At 44.1% G+C, this 18,232-nt stretch overlaps 1 protein-coding gene across 1 annotated transcript in view; it reads left to right on the top strand.

The window, feature by feature from the left end:
• Positions 1 to 18,232, top strand: part of ADAMTSL1 (ADAMTS like 1) — a 796,153-nt gene that overhangs the window by 411,288 nt on the left and 366,633 nt on the right. Inside the window, exon 8 of the mRNA XM_086961466.1 lies at positions 7,624 to 7,735. Within this exon, the coding sequence (XP_086817592.1) occupies positions 7,624 to 7,735 (112 nt within the window). The remainder of the gene's footprint in view (positions 1 to 7,623; positions 7,736 to 18,232) is intronic.

Raw genomic sequence — 18,232 nt, 5'->3', positions numbered from 1 at the left:
GGCAAATTCAGTGGTATCTTGGTACAATTTGCCAAAGTGGTCTTCCCAAACGGAAGATGCAATGTTCGTCTCCACTGCAGCCTTTGGTTCTCCTGTGTTTACTAGAGACCAAAATTTTCTAGAGTCCCTCGCTTCTAGCGCTAGGGAGAGATCCTGCCATCTGTTCCAATCCCATTCCGACCTTGCCTCTGCCATGGCTATCCTATAATTCCGCCTAAGCTCTGCGACCTTACCCTTATCAGAGCCTACTTTTATTGTGGCTATTAGCTCTGTCTCAATCTTTCTACAAGAAGAATTGTCCCAGTTTGAAGTTCGGGTCTTTTTCTTCCGTGGGACTACCACTGGATAAAAAACCTCACCAAGATCTCCCACTAGATCTACATGAATTTGGGCTACTTTCTCATTATAGTTTGGTGGTCTGGGCTGATTAATTAATGCGTCCAGATCATTTAACTTAGGGCGTGCTAATTCATAGATTTTAGTTATACTCTCTTCTGAATTAACCAATTTCCCCCATTTTACCCTACGCCTATTAGAGCTAAGAATCAGATTCCCTGGATCGTCACTGGGATTTTCGGGTAGTAATACACCAGCAGGTATAGGATGCACCATATCTAATAGAAGTGCGTTATGGTCGCTGTCTGTTCTTACGATTACCTTAAAATCTTGAACCTTGGACCACAGACCAATATCCACAAAGATATAGTCCAGCCTCGATTCATGGTCCTTCCTATTGAAGGTACACAATGAAGGGATGTCAGACGGGATGCGTCCATTACAAGCCCTTAGTGCAAAATTTAATGTTAGGGACATGCGTTGCACTGCAAGAGGGGACCAAGATTTGGGGTAAGGGGATTGACATGGCGGTACACCCCAGAAGTCATCTTCAGCAGTAAGAGCACCCTCCCTTAGACCTTCCAGTGGTTCAAAGTGGCAGTTAAAATTGCCGCCCATCACTATCTTACAATCAGTGGGAAGTTGGCCCAGGAATGACGATAGTTCTTCTAAAGTTGGTGACTCCGCGGTCACACTGACTGGGCGAGAGTAAATATTAATGATTGCCAGATGTAGCGCATTAGGCCACCTGAGTAGAACACACTGTATGTCTTGTGAAGATGTCGGTACATTCTCCACATTACACCCAATGTGACTAGCTACCCAAATCGCCAAACCCCCCGAGGGCCTCCCTTTGCCACTCCATCTGGCTTTAATTTCAAAGACTGCGTACCCTACTCTACACAGGGGTTCCCTGGCCCATGTCTCTTGGAAAAGACAAATATCACTACTGCCAACTAAAGAATCCCAGTCATTTGTGTGTAATTTGTTAACAATACCCGCCACATTCCAGGAGAGGACCTTTATGGTTTCGGTTGTAGGTTTTATTCCCAGCCCCCCAGTTTTCTCTGGTTCGATATCTATTAAAGGGACTGCGGGCCCTTGCAGTGTTGTTTCTAAGAGGGATGAGGCAGCAGATGTTAGGTTAGGACCAGACGGAACTACAGATGATCGGCTATGTCCAGGTGGATTACATGGTAGGTTACTTGCTCGGCCCGGGGAGCAGGAAGGAGTTAAGTTTGCCTGAGGGGTTAGGTCAATTTCTCGAATGATAACATCCGTATCGCCTGCAGATACACTGGCGATATTTCGGGTACATCTTAGGGGTGCATCCTTTTGGAGTCAATCAACCTGATCAATGCAGCTGAATCTATTCAGGTGTACATAGGTGCCATGGGCAGGTATGACATTACGGGCGGGCCTGTATCTTGACCCATCAACAGCAAAGCCGACCCTTGTCCAACCATCGTTCCTCTTCATGGTCAAATCACGTACATTTGGGTAAAAGTATGACAGTGGGACCAATTCTATAGAGGTATTTCCTGAACCCCCTAGCCAATTACAGATATAGGTAGCAACCTGGGGACTCTTGAAACTTACAATTATGCAGTCCCCCACACTTTTCTTGGCAGTGTACCCAACCCACGGGACCCTTCTAACCATAAGAACCTCTCCTCTGAGATTAGGTGGTAAGGGCCTTTGGATATTTAACCAGCTGATAACCTTATTGCGTAGAGAATCATAGGATTCTACAGCGTCACTGGGAAGCTCTGGTACCCCCATCAGAATCACAGTGTAGGCTGCCGCCTCTGGTGGCAGGTTAACTGCTTTACGCCGGTTATTGGAACTAGCTGTCCGAATTGGGCAGCTAGCTGTTTCATTCGTTGGTCTCTCCTGGCCAAGTGAGCTGGCCGAAGTAGGCAGCTTCGACCTCCTTACAGTTGGTACCGGAGGCAATTGCCTAGGAAGGGGTACAGGGACAGACTGTGGCACCGGGGCTGTACTCATGTTTTCCCCAGTGGGAGCTATTGATGGATTAGGGGCCATAATAGTTGTAACAATAGGGGAATGAGAAGTCCCAGCATTATCCACAGGTCCTCCATGTGAGCATACTCTTGGCCCTATCTGGTCACCACCACTACCACCTAGTCTTTCTATAGCTAAAAGTCTAGCCTCTATAGAGTCTAATTTAAGGAAAAGAGGATCTAGGAGACTTTTAAAAATACCAGTGAGTGAACCTATAATGTGCTCTGAGGTATTGGGAGCTACCCCGCCGAAAACAAAAGGGCCAGTGTGAGTGGGAATAAGTGTGGGGGGAGGGGTGCTTGCCGTTTCCAGATCGTTCCCCGTTGCAGATGTTCCAGGGATAACCAGGCTGTCCTCAACAGTGTTCACTAGGGGATCAACTTTAGCCCTTTTAGCGCCTTTGGACTTTCTAGATCTTTTTCTTTTCGGGGCTGCGTCTTCTCTATTACCCATGTGTTCAGTCGATGTGAGACCATCCCCCTGAGCCCTAGATGGTATTAACTCCACAATAGGTGAAGATTCCACCTCTTCAGTGCTACATAGTGAATGTCTATCCCTATGGGAGTTAGATGGTGTCCTTAGCTGTTGTAGGACAGACTCTATGGTTTGGTCAATGCTGTCCATGAGCGATAAATGCGTGGCGTCAAGTGATATTGATGACCTAACATTAGATGATGACCCCGGTGGAGCCAAATGTGAATGCTCTATACCCTCCGCAATTTGCTTCTCCAACACAGTAAGACCCTTGTTGACGACTTTATTTGCCTTAGCTAGAAAGTTATCCAAAGTACCTGAGGCCATAATATTGGCCTTACTTCTCGTTTCTCTAGTGGCCATTTTACTAGCTCCAAGTATCTCAGCAGCCAGACGGGTTGGTAAGTAAACCTGAGAATCGGGTGTTAGGCCGTTAGGGGGGGTAGCCCGGTCCGGTCTCTACCGTTCTCTAACGGCCTCAAACGGCCCACCCTTTGCCCGGGCTTCGCCCCGGGCTTTGTCCCGCGATGCGCGTATTGGGGCGTGGTCTTATAGGAAGTGGTCAGAGGAAGGGGGCGGGAAGAGGACCCAGGTGCGGGCGATGTCCTGCCGCTCAGGCACCTGGTCCTCGCAGTTCCGCTCCCGTAGCAAGGCAGCAGCTCCACAAAATGACCCAAGCCTCAGACAGCGTCCGCCTCGAGAAGGCTCCGGTGAAAGTTTCCCCGCGATTCAGCTCCAAAGGGCACAGGTCAGCAGTCTTGACTCCTCTGCAGCTACGAGCGGCTCCCGCAAAGCGGGGGCCGCAAGAGGTTTAATGCAGCTGAGGAAGGGGGCAGGAAGAGGACCCAGGTGCGGGCGAAGTCCTGCCGCTCAGGCACCTGGTCCTCGCAGTCCCGCTCCCGTAGCAAGACAGCAGCTCCACAAAATGACCCAAGCCTCAGACAGCGTCCGCCCCGGGAAGGCTCCGGTGAAAGTTTCCCCGCGATTCAGCTCCAAAGGGCACAGGTCAGCAGTCTTGACTCCTCTGCAGCTACGAGTGGCACCCCCATGAATAACCTATTCATCTTAGTTATTATCAGAATTATAATGTTAGATAATTTCACATACACTTTCAAAGGACACGTTATACTTTAGTTGTCATTTTGAGATTTAAAGTAGTCAGTTATATCTCTAATACACATGAAAAATGATGTAGAACAGAGAAATACCTTGACGTCTTGAACGTGAGCTCTTTTAGTCCTAATTTAGTCACACAGAATAAATGTGAGTACAGACTACTCAGGACTACAATGCACAACTACAAAAGCTATTAAAAAGAAAGATAGATGCAAACATAAAGCGTAAAACTACGCTTCTCCAGGTATGAGTGTGGCTGTACACCTTCCCGGTGTACAGCTGAAGCACCTATGGGAGTGCCATAGTGGCCATATACATCGTGCATTGCACAGTCTTTTAGAGATGTTTGTAATCTGACTGCTGATTGGTCATGAAATTGTCATATCACGTTGCATATCCGAGAAATGTAAGGGTACTGAGCTTGGAGTGTGGAACAAAATATAGATTTTATTATGCCTTGCAGACTGACGGACTAAAGGTATTTTAGATAAGCTTCTCCATTGGTTTACTTTCACCACGTTGTGTACAATGTTTTCCAACTTTTTTTAGAAACTTAATTCTTAAAAAATATTTTATGAAATTCTCTTTCCACAAAACTGTGCTACACGTGATTGCCGCCTCACTGTTCTACATTACATAGGAATCGTGAAACGATTCTGGCTTCCACGTACTGCACTTATCCAAAACATAAGGCCACATTATAGCTCATCTGAGATATTAAAATATTATTTCCATTGACAGGAAATCATAGAACACAACAGTTTTTATTTATTTCTCAAAGAAGAGGTGAAAGGTTCTCTTTGCCAGATGTTTGCTGCACGTTCATCAGATGTTTGTGAATTCACAGATGTGGCTGCATCCGCCTTCCAGCGTCTGATCATTAGCCAATCAGATCTGATGTATTGGGATTTGGCATATGTGCATTTTGGAATCATTACACCACAACCTATAATAGCAATGGAGCATGCAAGTTATTCTTAGAAATACAAATGAAAAGACACATTCCTTTCTTCCAGACCTAAATGATTTATCTGCCTGATCAGGAAATAAAAACAGCATGGGAATGCCAAAAAATACATTGAGTAAATCATGTTCATATAAGATATTCATTTGGAAATAATTTGAAATTTTGTAGGACGTCATGTGGGCATATATGATTATTGTCAACTCCCATAATTACCTTGAGAATCATGCACAATATGCTCATTGTGTGCTCTATGTACATATATTTACATTTTTCTGGGCACATTTGCCTTCCCTCTCGAAATTCCTTGCACCGTCTGCAGCAATGTCCCTGGCCTACAGAGCCACGACGTGTTATCACTGTGCTTGGGGTCTTTCCTTTACCCCTTTTACTTGTACATAGAGATTGTAATGTATTGCATTGTAATTGTACTTATATAGTGTTTATAACCCTCTGAGGAGCCATTGAAGCGCTTGATGATGAGTAGTACAGTAGTGGTCTATTTAGTTGTTTTTGGTTAGTGAGTTTAGTCTTGTGTTCACAGAAGAAGAGGGAGCATTTTAGTTCATGTGAATGATTGGTGGGGTAAATACATCGGGTGTAGAATGCTCCCACCAGGGAATTAGAAGGTATACTAGGAGGTACAGAGGGTGTGTTAGTTTGTGACAGTGACTGATGGGGCGAATAGAAAGGGTAGAGGAAGCTTCGAAGATTAATTGCAGATGAGTGAATATCAGTGTGTGACAAGGAAGTAGTTCTGGGCTATGGGTCAAGAGATGGGCAATTTACAAAAGTGAATATAGAAAAGTAAGCCAGAGTGTATGCAGGTTTGTGTAGGGGCCAAATAATGAGAAGCAGTTTGGAATAGGAGTCAAATAAGGGGAGCAGGGCCAGAGGCATATTTAGAGCCCCGAACTTGCCCCCCAGTGACGGCCGTGCCAGGTAAGGGGGGGGAATTCGACAGATGTCGAGGGAAAATACAATTTAAAAAAAAAGAGAAAACAACTTACCTTGCGCTTGCCAAAATTGATTAACTCCTGTGAAGCGCCCTCCCCTAGCTACTCCACTAAGCAGGGCATACAGATGAGGGTAGATATTCAATGGTCAGAAGTAAATGTAAATGTAAATGTACAGGAATTTATATAGCGCAAATCACCGAGCGGTTTCTAAGCGCTTGCTTAGGGAACCCATCCTGGTATTCCCCTGTGAGATAACTCCGGCAGGGTATTCGCAAGGTGAAAGCCAGACATCCCGCCGCGAGGGGCCGTTGTGGAGCAAGCTATTGCCCAGAGTCGCAGAGTGTGAACCCGTGAATTGAGTAGGCACCGGAGCGAGAATTGTCAAGTCCATGGACATTTTTAGGACTCAAGACCCCGCCGAGCCGGGAATTGAACCTTGGTCCTGGGCTGACCTCTGCTTCCAGGTCTGCCTCCTCTAACCAGTAAGCCACACTTCTACACAGTCTAAAAAAGTCTAACTCTTTTTTGTTTGTGCATGAATTTATGCCATGTAGTGGGAGGACTCCTTCTGTATTGCATGCAGTCTTGTAGTGGTGACAGGAGAAAGCACTTAGATGTTTTACAGTACATTTATTTTGCAAATTATAAAGGAACTAGCGTATGTAGGTAGGATTGATTGAGCTCTTGCATACGATCTTGACAAGGTTGGCTAGAGCTTCTGTTTTGTGGACAGAATAGGCTGTATTCCTGTGTGTCCCATTTTTGTTAAAGATGGCATGCCAGGTCATCCATGATGGTCAGGCTGGCAACAGCCAGCTCGTAACTAATCTTCTAAATTCCGGATGGTTGTCTGTGGCTATTATTGTTCATGGAAGAGAAATCCATAGGTTGGAGGTCAGTCTGTATGGAGTGAATGACCTTTCATGGTACACAAGAGGCGATGTGGTAAAATGGGATTCATCCTTCTTCTGCTGTTTCAACTAGAACAGCTGCATGGCACATATTTAATCGTTTTCATTTTCAATCTTAGCCCAGCTCTTCTCTGACCCTTGTGAATAACACCTTTTAAATATGTCTCTGCAAGTTAACTTTCTTTCTGATCTCTGTCTGATGCCTTCCCACTCTTCCCCTTCCACCTCTATTAATACCACTCTTACTTTTGGCACGCTGTCTTTGATCTGAAACAATAGTAGTAAAAAGGAGCCATTTCCTGTCCTAGACCACTCCTAATTCAGGCTCTCTGGATGTTGGCTCGAGGCAGCAGAGTCAGTTGATTCATTCTTCTGGATACTGCACTTCATGCCTGCCCTAAGGGAGTGGCGCCCTTGTTTATGGAAGAGCTCTGGACTTGGTTCTACACCCAGTGGCAGGTATATTCTGGGCATTTTAAAGACAATAAGGTAAATACATGGCCCAGCCCTCACAAAGCTTCAAAAAGCAACTTCTCAGGTTGTTTCGGGTCATAAAGCAGCAGATCAGCCCCAATTCCACTCCCTAAATGCAAAAAAGGCGAAACTCCACATTTTTCCTTACTGCATGGGCTTGTCGCCCACCACTATACTACTTGGGTGACTGTAAAACTGAGACTCAAAGGTGGCACACATTGAAGGAGTACAATTTCAGCGAAATTAAAAACAACTATATGTAAGTTAAACTTTTGACTGGCTTTATTGGGGTGTTATATGTTTTAAGGCTTTGTACATTCTGCTTTGGAAGCATTGATAACTCAGTGATAATTTGACTTTACAGGTCCACTATGCTGGAGCTGCGGACAGCGTGGTTCAGTTCATGTTCTATCAGCCCATCATTCACCGGTGGAGGGAGACCGATTACTTCCCATGCTCAGCATCATGTGGAGGAGGTAACTAGCCCATTCACCCAAAAGCCACTGTCATGAGTTCTATAAGCCTGTAGCTAAAGAACTCAACTACCACTTACCACAAACATCCACTGTACAGGCGTGTATTTACTGTACTCATAAACACAGATGCACTCTATGTAGTTATTGTCTTACAAATGAGAAGTGGAAGGACAGTACACATCTCTGCACCAAATTACATATTTGACAGACCCTGAAATAAAAAAAAATATTTATTTGTGGAAGGGTGCGATTGATCTCACTGGCGTTGCAGAATCTGATTGAGATGTAAGGAGGTCATTTTCACCTGCTTCCCAATATAGTTCCAGGTTCTAATACCCTTATAGAATGGCTGTATTTGATAAGGCCAACTGACATGAGCTAGGCTAATTAATGTATCTGTTACATTGCAACTAAGAGTTGCTCAGAATGTATAAAAAAGCCTTTGAAACTCACTGTATAGAAGGAGAGAGTGTTGAACAATACCTTCGTAATATCGACTACAAATATATCATCAGAGTAAATATACGGTAAGTTAAGAATAATACATATATGCTTCCCTATGTATATTTACGCACATTATATTTTGGGAGTAGATGTCAGGGATACAATATTTTTGAAGGTCAATTTTTAAATCTCAATATTGTGACATACAAGCACTATGACGAAATCTGGATCAGCTTCCTCTTTGCATTTGTGGATACGTGTTAAGTTTCTCGTGAGGTAGCTTTTCCTGCCTGTTACAGCAAGCATCCTGAAAGGGGAGTACTGGTTTCACATTAAAATGTTCAAGTCACAAACAAATGGTAGTCAAGCAACTTGTACAATGTAAAAAAAAAGTTATTGCATGCTTGAATTGTGCGTAGAGAAGATGATGAAATAAGAAGTCGCTACATCATCCAAAATGGAAATATAAGTTGACTAGTTAAAAATGGTTTCTACTAGTTCCATATGGTTTCATTTGGGTTTGTGGCCATACAGTGAACCGGTATGACGAACATTCCCGGTGATTCCAGTTGCATTTTGAACCATTTACATTGTTATGGCTTTAGGTTGGATTTTTTCTAACCAGTAGCACCTACCTTGTTGAATCTAAAGGACATATAAACGCAGTATCCAAAACCAATATGCAGCAATTCTATCCAGCATAAGCGACTTAAAGAGGTCATCTGGATATTCGGCCCAGATCAGAAGTCAGCAGTAACATTTCATGCTCCAAATGTGTGGACTTTAGATTGATAACATGCTTCAATTTTATCAAAAAAATAAAAGTGACTGGGAAACAAATGGGATCTCTGTAACAGAATGGCATAGATATCTAAGTGATCTTCCAAATTAAGTGTTAGATCTACAAACAGATTTGGTGCTACAAAAAATACCACAAAGGTTGTATTAAAATCTTCATAAAATGAACAAACTTAGTTTTCTGGAAAGTGGAAGGTGATTGAGATTTCCCTTCGTTGCAGTTTGGTGGAAAGAAGAAAATGTTAAAGGGACATGTTTTTTAGCAAAAGCACAGAGCTGACAGCCAGGAACACTCTTTTTAATGGCACAAGCGGCTGACCACACTCGGGAAAAGGGCAGAAACTGCTTCGTAGACAGAAAGGGTATTATGATGGCTAAAGAAATAGTCAAAAAAGTTTAAGTCAATCATCAAACCTCAGTTGGAACATGAATACTCAACGTAGAAAATTTGCAACCACTTGAAAAATTATAATTTAAGGTCACGGGTCAAGAAGAGAAATTGAAAGTCAGATGTTAAGACTGCCTGGCGCTGGTATTTCTTGTCTCAATTTTGGTCTGACACTTTCAGTCTAACATTGTATGATATTGAAACACTCCCAAACATAGCATAATAACATACTTTTGGGTGGACATGAGGTGCATTACATTTGCAATTTGTAATCTGTGTTTAACACCTTCATTGACGTCATGGAAGGACGGTGTGTTACTCTGTTTATTAGTAGCATGATTTTTGTAAACTGAAACATAATTTGAATTGAGGTCATTAGGTATAACACAAACAGCCTCAAAAGATATGTAGACTTTAAAATGAGCTTGATCTCTAGCATTATCAATGTCTCTATTTTAAATGCAATTGATAAGTCGACAAAGTAGGTTCGGATTGGTAAATCTTAAATTGAGTTAATATTCATATACTCTGAAGATCTGTATTTGTTTATTTTACACATACAGCACTTTGATGTATCTTCTTTACACATATATAGAAAAACATAATATCTGTAAAATATGACTAGCTCTGTCATCATGTAGCCAGAACTACTACTACCATTACTATGTCTATGGTAATACTAATTCGGGAAGAAATGAGAGGTTCATGCCACAGTTAGGTGTAATATGTACACAGTTCGCCAATAAAAACTTGGTAGAATTTGGCCACAGAAAAATGTTGGAAATTGGGAAAATATTTGTAAGACAGTGCTCAAATATGGATTTCTATAGTAATTACCCAATCATCAGGGTAACCCGGAATTGATACCCTTAATGGTGTGGTGACACTGCACCTGGTAATTATTATAGTACTCTGTAATTCCTAATGCAGTATTACATCAGGATAACCAAATACCATGCAATAAGGGCCTTTGACACGTACCCGCTTGTTTGTACCAACATAATTTTATAAGCTAATAAAAATACCCAAAAAATCGATGGTTGCGCCTAGCACATGTCTGAGCGAGAGCAATCACTAATCTTTCAATCAGCGCAAGATTCAGATGAGGCAATCTCACAGAGATAGCTTGGTTGATCATTGGTTGTAAGTTGTAGTGCATTCTAAATTGTAAAGTTTAAATATCACTTGTATCCTTAAGAAGAACATAAAACAAGCACATGCTGTACAAGATAATGGCACCTTGCATAGCTTGTTTGCATAGGACCTTGGAATGCCATTAGGAATGAATTTGGCATAGAAGTCATGTGTTGATGCCAAGTATTAAGCTTGGTGGTTTCAAATATTTTCTGTAGTGCTGCACATTAGCTCAAATACCGAGAGATCATTATTTGGCTACAAGACTTAAATTCACAGGAAAAAAGCACAACAAGTTCTGAATGTTCTACTAATGCGCTTAATGTTCACGATAGGGTTAGAAAAGCTGCTATGTGGAGTATAACAAAATACTTTTCATTATATACCTACTAGTAGTCATCTGCTGCCACAAATGGCATAATTCAGTTTGTTGAGCTGAAACTGGGGAAATATCTGGATTTACTTCATGAGGTTTAGTGAAAAAGGTTTACTAGCTTCAAGAAAATTAGCACACACCCAGCTACAGGAAATGCAGCAGGGAAGAGAAAGAGGGGTTGGCTATGGGGTGATGTTGCACATTTTAGTGGGTTGGTGAGCAGAAAGTTTGAATACAGGGGAGCCAGTGAGCATGAGGAGCTGGAGAACAGGCTGGCAGCCAGTTCCTAGTAAAGAATAGGGCAACTGAGAGAAAAGATCAAAAATAATAGGCTACATGCCCTGAGGGGAGAGTGAATGGCAGAGGGGATTTTGATCAGGGTGTGTTCAGATCTAGGGGTTGCAGTAGGAAGAGATACTGCTTGAATATATAGTTACTGACTCCTCCAAGAAGTAGAGAAGTTGGGCAACCTCCTGTATCTGGACCACGATGGGGTGTTAGATCATTAGTGCATCCTCCCTGCATGGGTTTTGGTCTTGAGCCTGTCTATAATGTCACTGCAGGTGCTGTGCGAACCATTGCAGGTCTTCATCTTGACAGGCAGTTAACCTTTTCCCCCTGCTGTGCGGGGGGAGGAGGGCCGCGCGCGACAGCACTGTGCTTGTGACGAGCTCAGCTCGTCATGAGGCACAGTGGATCTGCACTCATGACTAGCTGAGCTCGTCACAACCACACCCGTTTTTGGAACGTTCAGCACAGCGGGGAAATTATCCCCACGTGCGAACGTTCCAACGGCCGTGACGAGCTCAGCTCGTCATGAGTGCAGCTCCACTGTGCCTCATGACGAGCTGAGCTCGTCACAAGCACTCAAGGGGTTAAAATGCTGAACAGAAATGTACCAATTAGTAGACAATGATGCCAGTTTTACATGTGATTTGAGCAAGCAGAGTGGGCCAATTGAATTCTCTGTGAGCAGATGTGACTCTGCCATACGTCGGAAGTACTTTAATAAGGAAAGTTGCAGCATGAAGGAGACTTTTCAGAAGGGTCACAGGGACACCACTAACAGACTGTTGTCTCAATCAAGGTGAGAGGGAATCAAAGTCCGAACAGCAGTCCTGAAAGCCAGTTTGGGGGGCAGCATATTAGTTGCTGCAGGCAGCGTAGGGCACTGAAGCTGAGCTTGGTGTCTGTGTTGACTGTTGAATTCACGGGCTTAGAGCTGCCAGCAAGTCAATGAGCAACATTGTAAGAGTCACTGAAGAGAGCAAACTTTGCGCTTGTTGTTGAGTGCAATTGCTGGGAATGACCACAAATCTGGTCCTTGTAGGATTGAGAATAAAGCTGGTCTTTGACAGCACTTTTTGAATAGTGGCCCGGCTTTGATTAAAATAGTTAGTGTTGTGAGGAAAGAGCTTAAGATAAAACTTGATCTCATCAGTCGAGGGATGGATATTGGATGGCTTTGTTGCCCAGTAAAACGTTAAGGCGTCTCCATATGCAGGATGAATATTTCCACTAAGGATGGAATTTTGAGGATCACTGCAGGTTACATAGACGGGCTCAAAACTAAAGAGTTCATACGAATGAGGCTGGACGTGTTCTTCAGGTTGGGTATGAACCATTGTGGGAAGATGCCACCAAAGCCCAAATTGGCACAGAGGGTATCAAGCAGAGCTAATTGGTTGATTGTACTACAGGATGCAAAGAGTTGTAGCAGGATAAGGAGATTTGTGTTTCTGCTATCTGAGATTTGGAATACTTTGTTGACAACTTAAATGGTTGCTGTCTTAATACTCAGTAGTGCTATGAATCCAGACTTTTAGTCGTGGAGAAGACTGTCGCTCTTGATCTTCTTATGGAGCTGGATAGCAGCAGCTTTTGTGGTTAACTAGCCCAAGAATTGTAGGTGGGTATTCATATGGTAATGTTTAAGGTTGCCAGGCTACAGTCTTGGGAGAATTCTGGAAGATGCCTTTGGGGCAGGAAGTCTTGAAAATACTAAGCAGTGATGTGAGAGTTACGCCAGTGATATAATACAGAATCAAAGTGACGAGGATGTTCTCAAGTGCATTGACTTTTATTGAGTGGAGCGGACTGGCCAGGCAGGGAGGGTGTTTAAAGCAGCCCACATATATTCGCTCTGAGATCAATCATTCAATCAATCAATCAGGGTTTGTAAAGCGCGGCGACTCACCCTGAGAGTCTCAAGCTGCTGTGAGGTAGGGGGGGCTGCTGATCCAACAGAGCGCTGGGGTTAAGTTGAGGAGCCAGGTCTTGAGATCCTTCCTGAATTGGCTCAGCGACAGGGATTGTCTGAGGTGGAGAGGCAGGGTGTTCCAGGTCTTGGCGGCGAGGATCTTCCTCCGGTTCTGGTCGTGTGTATCCATGGGACGGTGGCCAGGGGAGCTGGGCCGAGCAGAGTTGTTTGGTGAGTATGTGGAATGAGAGGTGGTGGTACAGATTTGCTGGTTCTGCGTCGTGGAGAGCTTTGTCGGCATGGGTGAGGAGGATGAGATGGCATCATCTTGATGAGATGTCTATGTCCACATTGTCAGGTCATGTAATTTTTGTTTTTGAGGACGTTGCTGCTTATTGTACATTTAACTTTGGATTGGTCAAGTGAGGGTGTGCAAGGGATTTGCTCAGTGCTTTATTGCTTAGGCAGTGACCACCTCTTGTTGGTGGTCGTGATGATGGTGGTTGTGTAGCGGGTAGCCTTATTCACTATGATTTTTGTTCATGAACCTTTTGTTAATGGGTTTTTAGCGAGGTATACATCAATCATGAAAAAACTTTAATCTTTGCATGACATTCATTATCCACATTGACATGAGGAAATGAGCTTCCTGTGCTGTGAGCAGTTCAAAAACCCTATAATCATCAATTCTTCCTGGGACTTGAGGGCACTGTCATCCTGTGTTTGCTTAGGTGAGCTCCTGGTCATTTTAAGGAGTAAAGGACCTGATATTCAAGAATCATAGTGTGAGTAGGGTGTGGTTGCCTGCATGTCAACTGGAAGGTATCATTGAGATCAAAGATCAACATATCAGGATGAGCTTTGGAGTTAGATGCACTGGGGATGGCAGCGGCTGATGGAGTGTGTTGGCAGGCAACTTTTTTGAATTGACTGGGTGGTTTCCTTGTTAATTTGTATTGCTATTGCTGGGTTTAGTTATCTGCAGCTGGTGGGGGTGGGAATGGTGCAGATTAAAGGGAATGGTTGCTGTTGCCTGGAGACTTTAGCTGAGGTCTCCTGGGGGGTTGGCAATCCGGTTGGTCACAGTGGAGCAAATCAAGTTCAGGCGTTTCCACATGGTGTGGGTTGTAGTGTACAGCAGATTAGAGAAGGCATCCTCATGATCTTGGTTAATGCATTGCCTGGCCACTTTACATTGTAAAGAAATATGTTATTTGTACAGGTAGCTGAGTCTGCTCTGATGATGTCTGATATCTCAAAGCTCAATGCTGAGTTAGTTCCTGGAAGTGAGTTGAAAAGAAATGGTCCAAGTTACTGACATTGTGATCTGCCAGCAAAGACCCTCACAGGAACTAAAGGATGGCTGTTCTATAGAATGCATTACAGCAATGAAAAGCAGACAACTGGGATGTCTCTTCCTGTTGTGTTTGGCCAGTCGATGTGTTGGGTGCTACAGTTTTCTGGGACAGCCCTGAGGGTATCAGTGGGATATTTTTTATCACAATAATAAAGTTTTCAGGAGACAAATATCTGCTAATGTTCTACAGTAATTGAATACATAAAAATAATATTTGCTGTTTTTTTCTCAACAACGTAAGTGAAAACCGCAAAGGATGTTTGCATTGATTCTGCTGACAATGCCTAAAGCAAACTACATTTAGAATTTTTTAAGGTTGCTGAAAAGAATTTCACATCTCGTTTATGGCCGTTGAAAATATTTAGTGCTGAAATGAAATGAAATGAAATTTAGGTCTTATATAGCGCATGGCTGCCCGTGAGCGTCCCAGCGCTGAAATTGCAGAACTTCTGAGGGTGAAGACGGGGAGAGGGAAGAAGTTATTGCGGGAAGAGGTGAGTTTTTAGGAGCTTGCGAAATTTCAGAAGATTGGACTCAGAACGAAGGTGAAATGGCAAAGCATTCCAGGAGGTGGCCACAGTGACCGAAAAACGGCGTCCTCCAGTTCGGGCTTTTCTAACTTTGTGGACCGTGGCCAGATGACCTTGAGCTGAGCGTAGGGGCCTATTGGGTCTATATGGAAAGATCATGTCTTTTAGCATTGGAGGCCCTTGATTTTGCAAAGCTTTATGGGCCGTGCAAAGGGCCTTAAATTTGACCCTTTCGCGGATCGGCAGCCAATGTAGTGCCTTAAGGGCGGGTTTGGCTGAGACCCTGCGAGAGGTCCCAGTAAGAATCCTAGCTGCGGCATTCTGTGTTCTTTGAAGAATGTTGATCGTGGATTCCGGGGCAGCAAGAAAGAGAGCATTGCAGTAATCTAGTCTTGATAAGACTAGACCTTGAACGAGCAATTTCTGGGAGGGTCCTGGAAGTAAAGGGAGGATCTTTCTGGTGGAACGCAGTAGCCCCACGCAAGTGCCAGCTGTTTTTTTCGCTTGCGTTTTGAGGGATAGGTCCTGTTCAAGCCAGAAACCTAGACTTTTTAATTCAGTCTTGGGTTGAGGGAGGGGGCCTAAGCATGCTGGCCACATGGCAGATGGAAGAGAAGATATTTTATTTCCCAACAGCATGAGCTCAGTTTTCGAGCCATTGAGCTTAAGCCTTGAGGCGGACATCCAGGCATGAATGCCCTCTAGACAATCATGAAGGTTTTTTACCTTGTCCTCTTCCAGGGAAAATGATACGATCATTTGGGTGTCGTCAGCATATGTGACGGCTTTTATCCCAAAAGGGGAGACCACGTCATCCAGGGGGGCCATGTATGTGTTAAAAAGTGTAGGGCTCAGTGAAGAGCCCTGGGGGACCCCACACTGGAGAGGGAGAATGTCGGATCGCACATTCCCTTCGCAGACCTGAAATGTTCTGTCTTTTAGGAACGAAGAGAGCCAGCAAAGGGCTGTGCCCCTTACTCCCAAACTGAAGAGGCGCTTGATGAGGGTTTTGTGGTCCACCGTATCAAATGCAGCGCTTAGATCCAGGAGGATCAGTAACACTGATCCTCCCGAATCCAAGATGCATCTTGCCTCTTCAACTACCTTCAAAAGGGCTGTTTCCGTCCCTTGACCTGGACGGAAGCCTGTCTGTGTGGGTCGAAGGAGATTGTTGGTTTCAAGGAAGGCAGACAATTGCTTGTTGACTACCTTCTCTGCAATCTTACTTAATCCAGGAAGGAGTGAAATTGGGCGGAGGTTAGTCAGATCTGTAGGGTCCATACCCGGTTTTTTCTGCAGAGCTTTAACAATGGCATGTTTCCAATTAGGAGGAACCACTCCTTGGTTAAACGAAGCATTAATGAGATTGGTGGCCAGATGCGAGATGGTGGGTCCAACTTGTTTGAGAATGTGGATAGGTGCTGGATCGTTAGGGGAGCCACTTTTCAGGTCTGAAAGGGTTTTTAAAAAATCGTCCTCAGAAAGTTGGCTGAAACTGTCTAAAGTTGGGCCACTGACAGAGGCTGATGGAGCGGTCAGGGAATTATCATCATTTAAAGGAGGAAGTGACTGTAGGATCTTGATAATTTTATTTTGAAAGAAACAGGCTACTTGGTTGCATCTGTCAGTTGTGGGTTGTTGGTTTGGGAGGGTGTTGGGTATAGTGAGGAGCTCTTTAACTATTTTGTAGGTCTCCCGAGAAGAATTAGAGGCAGCTTTGATTTTTTTATCAAAGAAGGAGGCTTGGGCTGCTATTCGCGCCGCTTTGTAAGTCCTCATCGCTGCTTTATATTCTTCCTTGGTGGTAGGATCCCATGTTTTCCTCCATTTATGCTCATGGCTTTTACAGATTTTCTTGAGGTTCCTGAGTTCCTGTGAGAACCATGGTGATTTAAAAGTGGTACTTCTTTTCTTTAAGTCTATCTTCGGGGCGACTATATCCAAGGTGGAGGTAATCCAGTTGGTGAAGTTATCGTTGGCTAGCACAGGATCAGGATCTGCGAAAGGGGTGGATCGTGTCAACTCCTGTGTCCAGTCTTCAAGAGGTATTTTGGACCATGGTCTGTCCCGTTCTCTAGGCGTTTGTAAGTGGCAAGTGAATTTGCTAGTTTGCCACATAAAAGGGATGAGAAAGTGATCAGACCACGGGAGAGGGAGTGCAGGGCGAGCTTCAATTTTTGTAAGATTGGCAAATAAGGGATCTAGGAGGTGACCCTTGGTGTGGGTTGCCTCTGAGTTGATCAGATGAAGGTCAAGTACTTTCAGTTCTGAGATAAGGTCCCCAGCAATTTTATTAGTACTGTCCTCAAAATGTAGGTTTAAATCGCCGAGCAGGATAAAATTAGGGGTCAAGGTGCAAGAAGAAGTGGTGGTGTCCAATAATGATCTGACAAAGTTACCTGTGGTCCCCGGCGGGCGGTAAATCAAAAGACCTGACAGGGATTTATTGGGAGTTAGTTGAAGTGCAAAGTAAGCACTTTCACAGTCCTCAATCCCTCCTTCTTGTAGCCTACAAGTAATGGAATTCCTGTAAATAATCGCTAGTCCGCCTCCTATGCCTTTTATTCTATTTTGATAGTGTATGAGGTAATCCTTGGGTAACATACTCACAATATCAGCATCTGAATGGGGCGTTAGCCAGGTTTCCGTGAGAAAAAGAGTATCTAATTGTAGGTCCTGAATGAGCGTTTTTATCTCTAGCGCATGCTTGACAGCCGATCTACAGTTCAATAGTGCCAGACTAAAGCTGTTGGTTGTCTGGTTGGAGGATATCTCAGGAGCATCGTTGTGGAAGGTAATTAAAGGGATCGGGGTTGGGAGTGAATTTGCCGCGCAAAATTGTAGGAGGTAGTCCCTTGTATGTCTAATACGATGCTCGTGAAAAACGGGCATAGTGGGTGGCCCTGTGCCCGGCCTGGCCCGGACGGGCACAGACGGGCGTGCCTTTGGCGCGCCTTCGGCGCGCCGCCGGCGCGCCCGCTGCGCCCGCCCGCTGCGTGGACGTGCAAGCTTAGTCCAAGTTTGTTTGAGGGCAGGTGTTACAGCCGGATTCTTATCAAGATTTTATCTTACCAATCTTTAGAATCCTTGGTCAACTGGACCTTTGTTGTCTGCTAAGAAGTGTAAAAGGAAGATTACCAAATTCATAACTCACGACAATTGTATAAATTACCAAATCAATCCAATTTCAAAGGACCACTGACTACGGAGTAAAATTTAAAAGATTTATGACAAAGCCAAAAATAACTGGACATACAAGCACCTCAGCAA

This window comes from Lissotriton vulgaris, chromosome 3_1, assembly GCF_964263255.1.
Source record: "Lissotriton vulgaris chromosome 3_1, aLisVul1.2, whole genome shotgun sequence".
Taxonomy (NCBI): domain Eukaryota; kingdom Metazoa; phylum Chordata; class Amphibia; order Caudata; family Salamandridae; genus Lissotriton; species Lissotriton vulgaris.
Note: the sequence above shows the minus strand (reverse complement) of the source record. Positions and strands in the feature narration are given on the sequence as shown.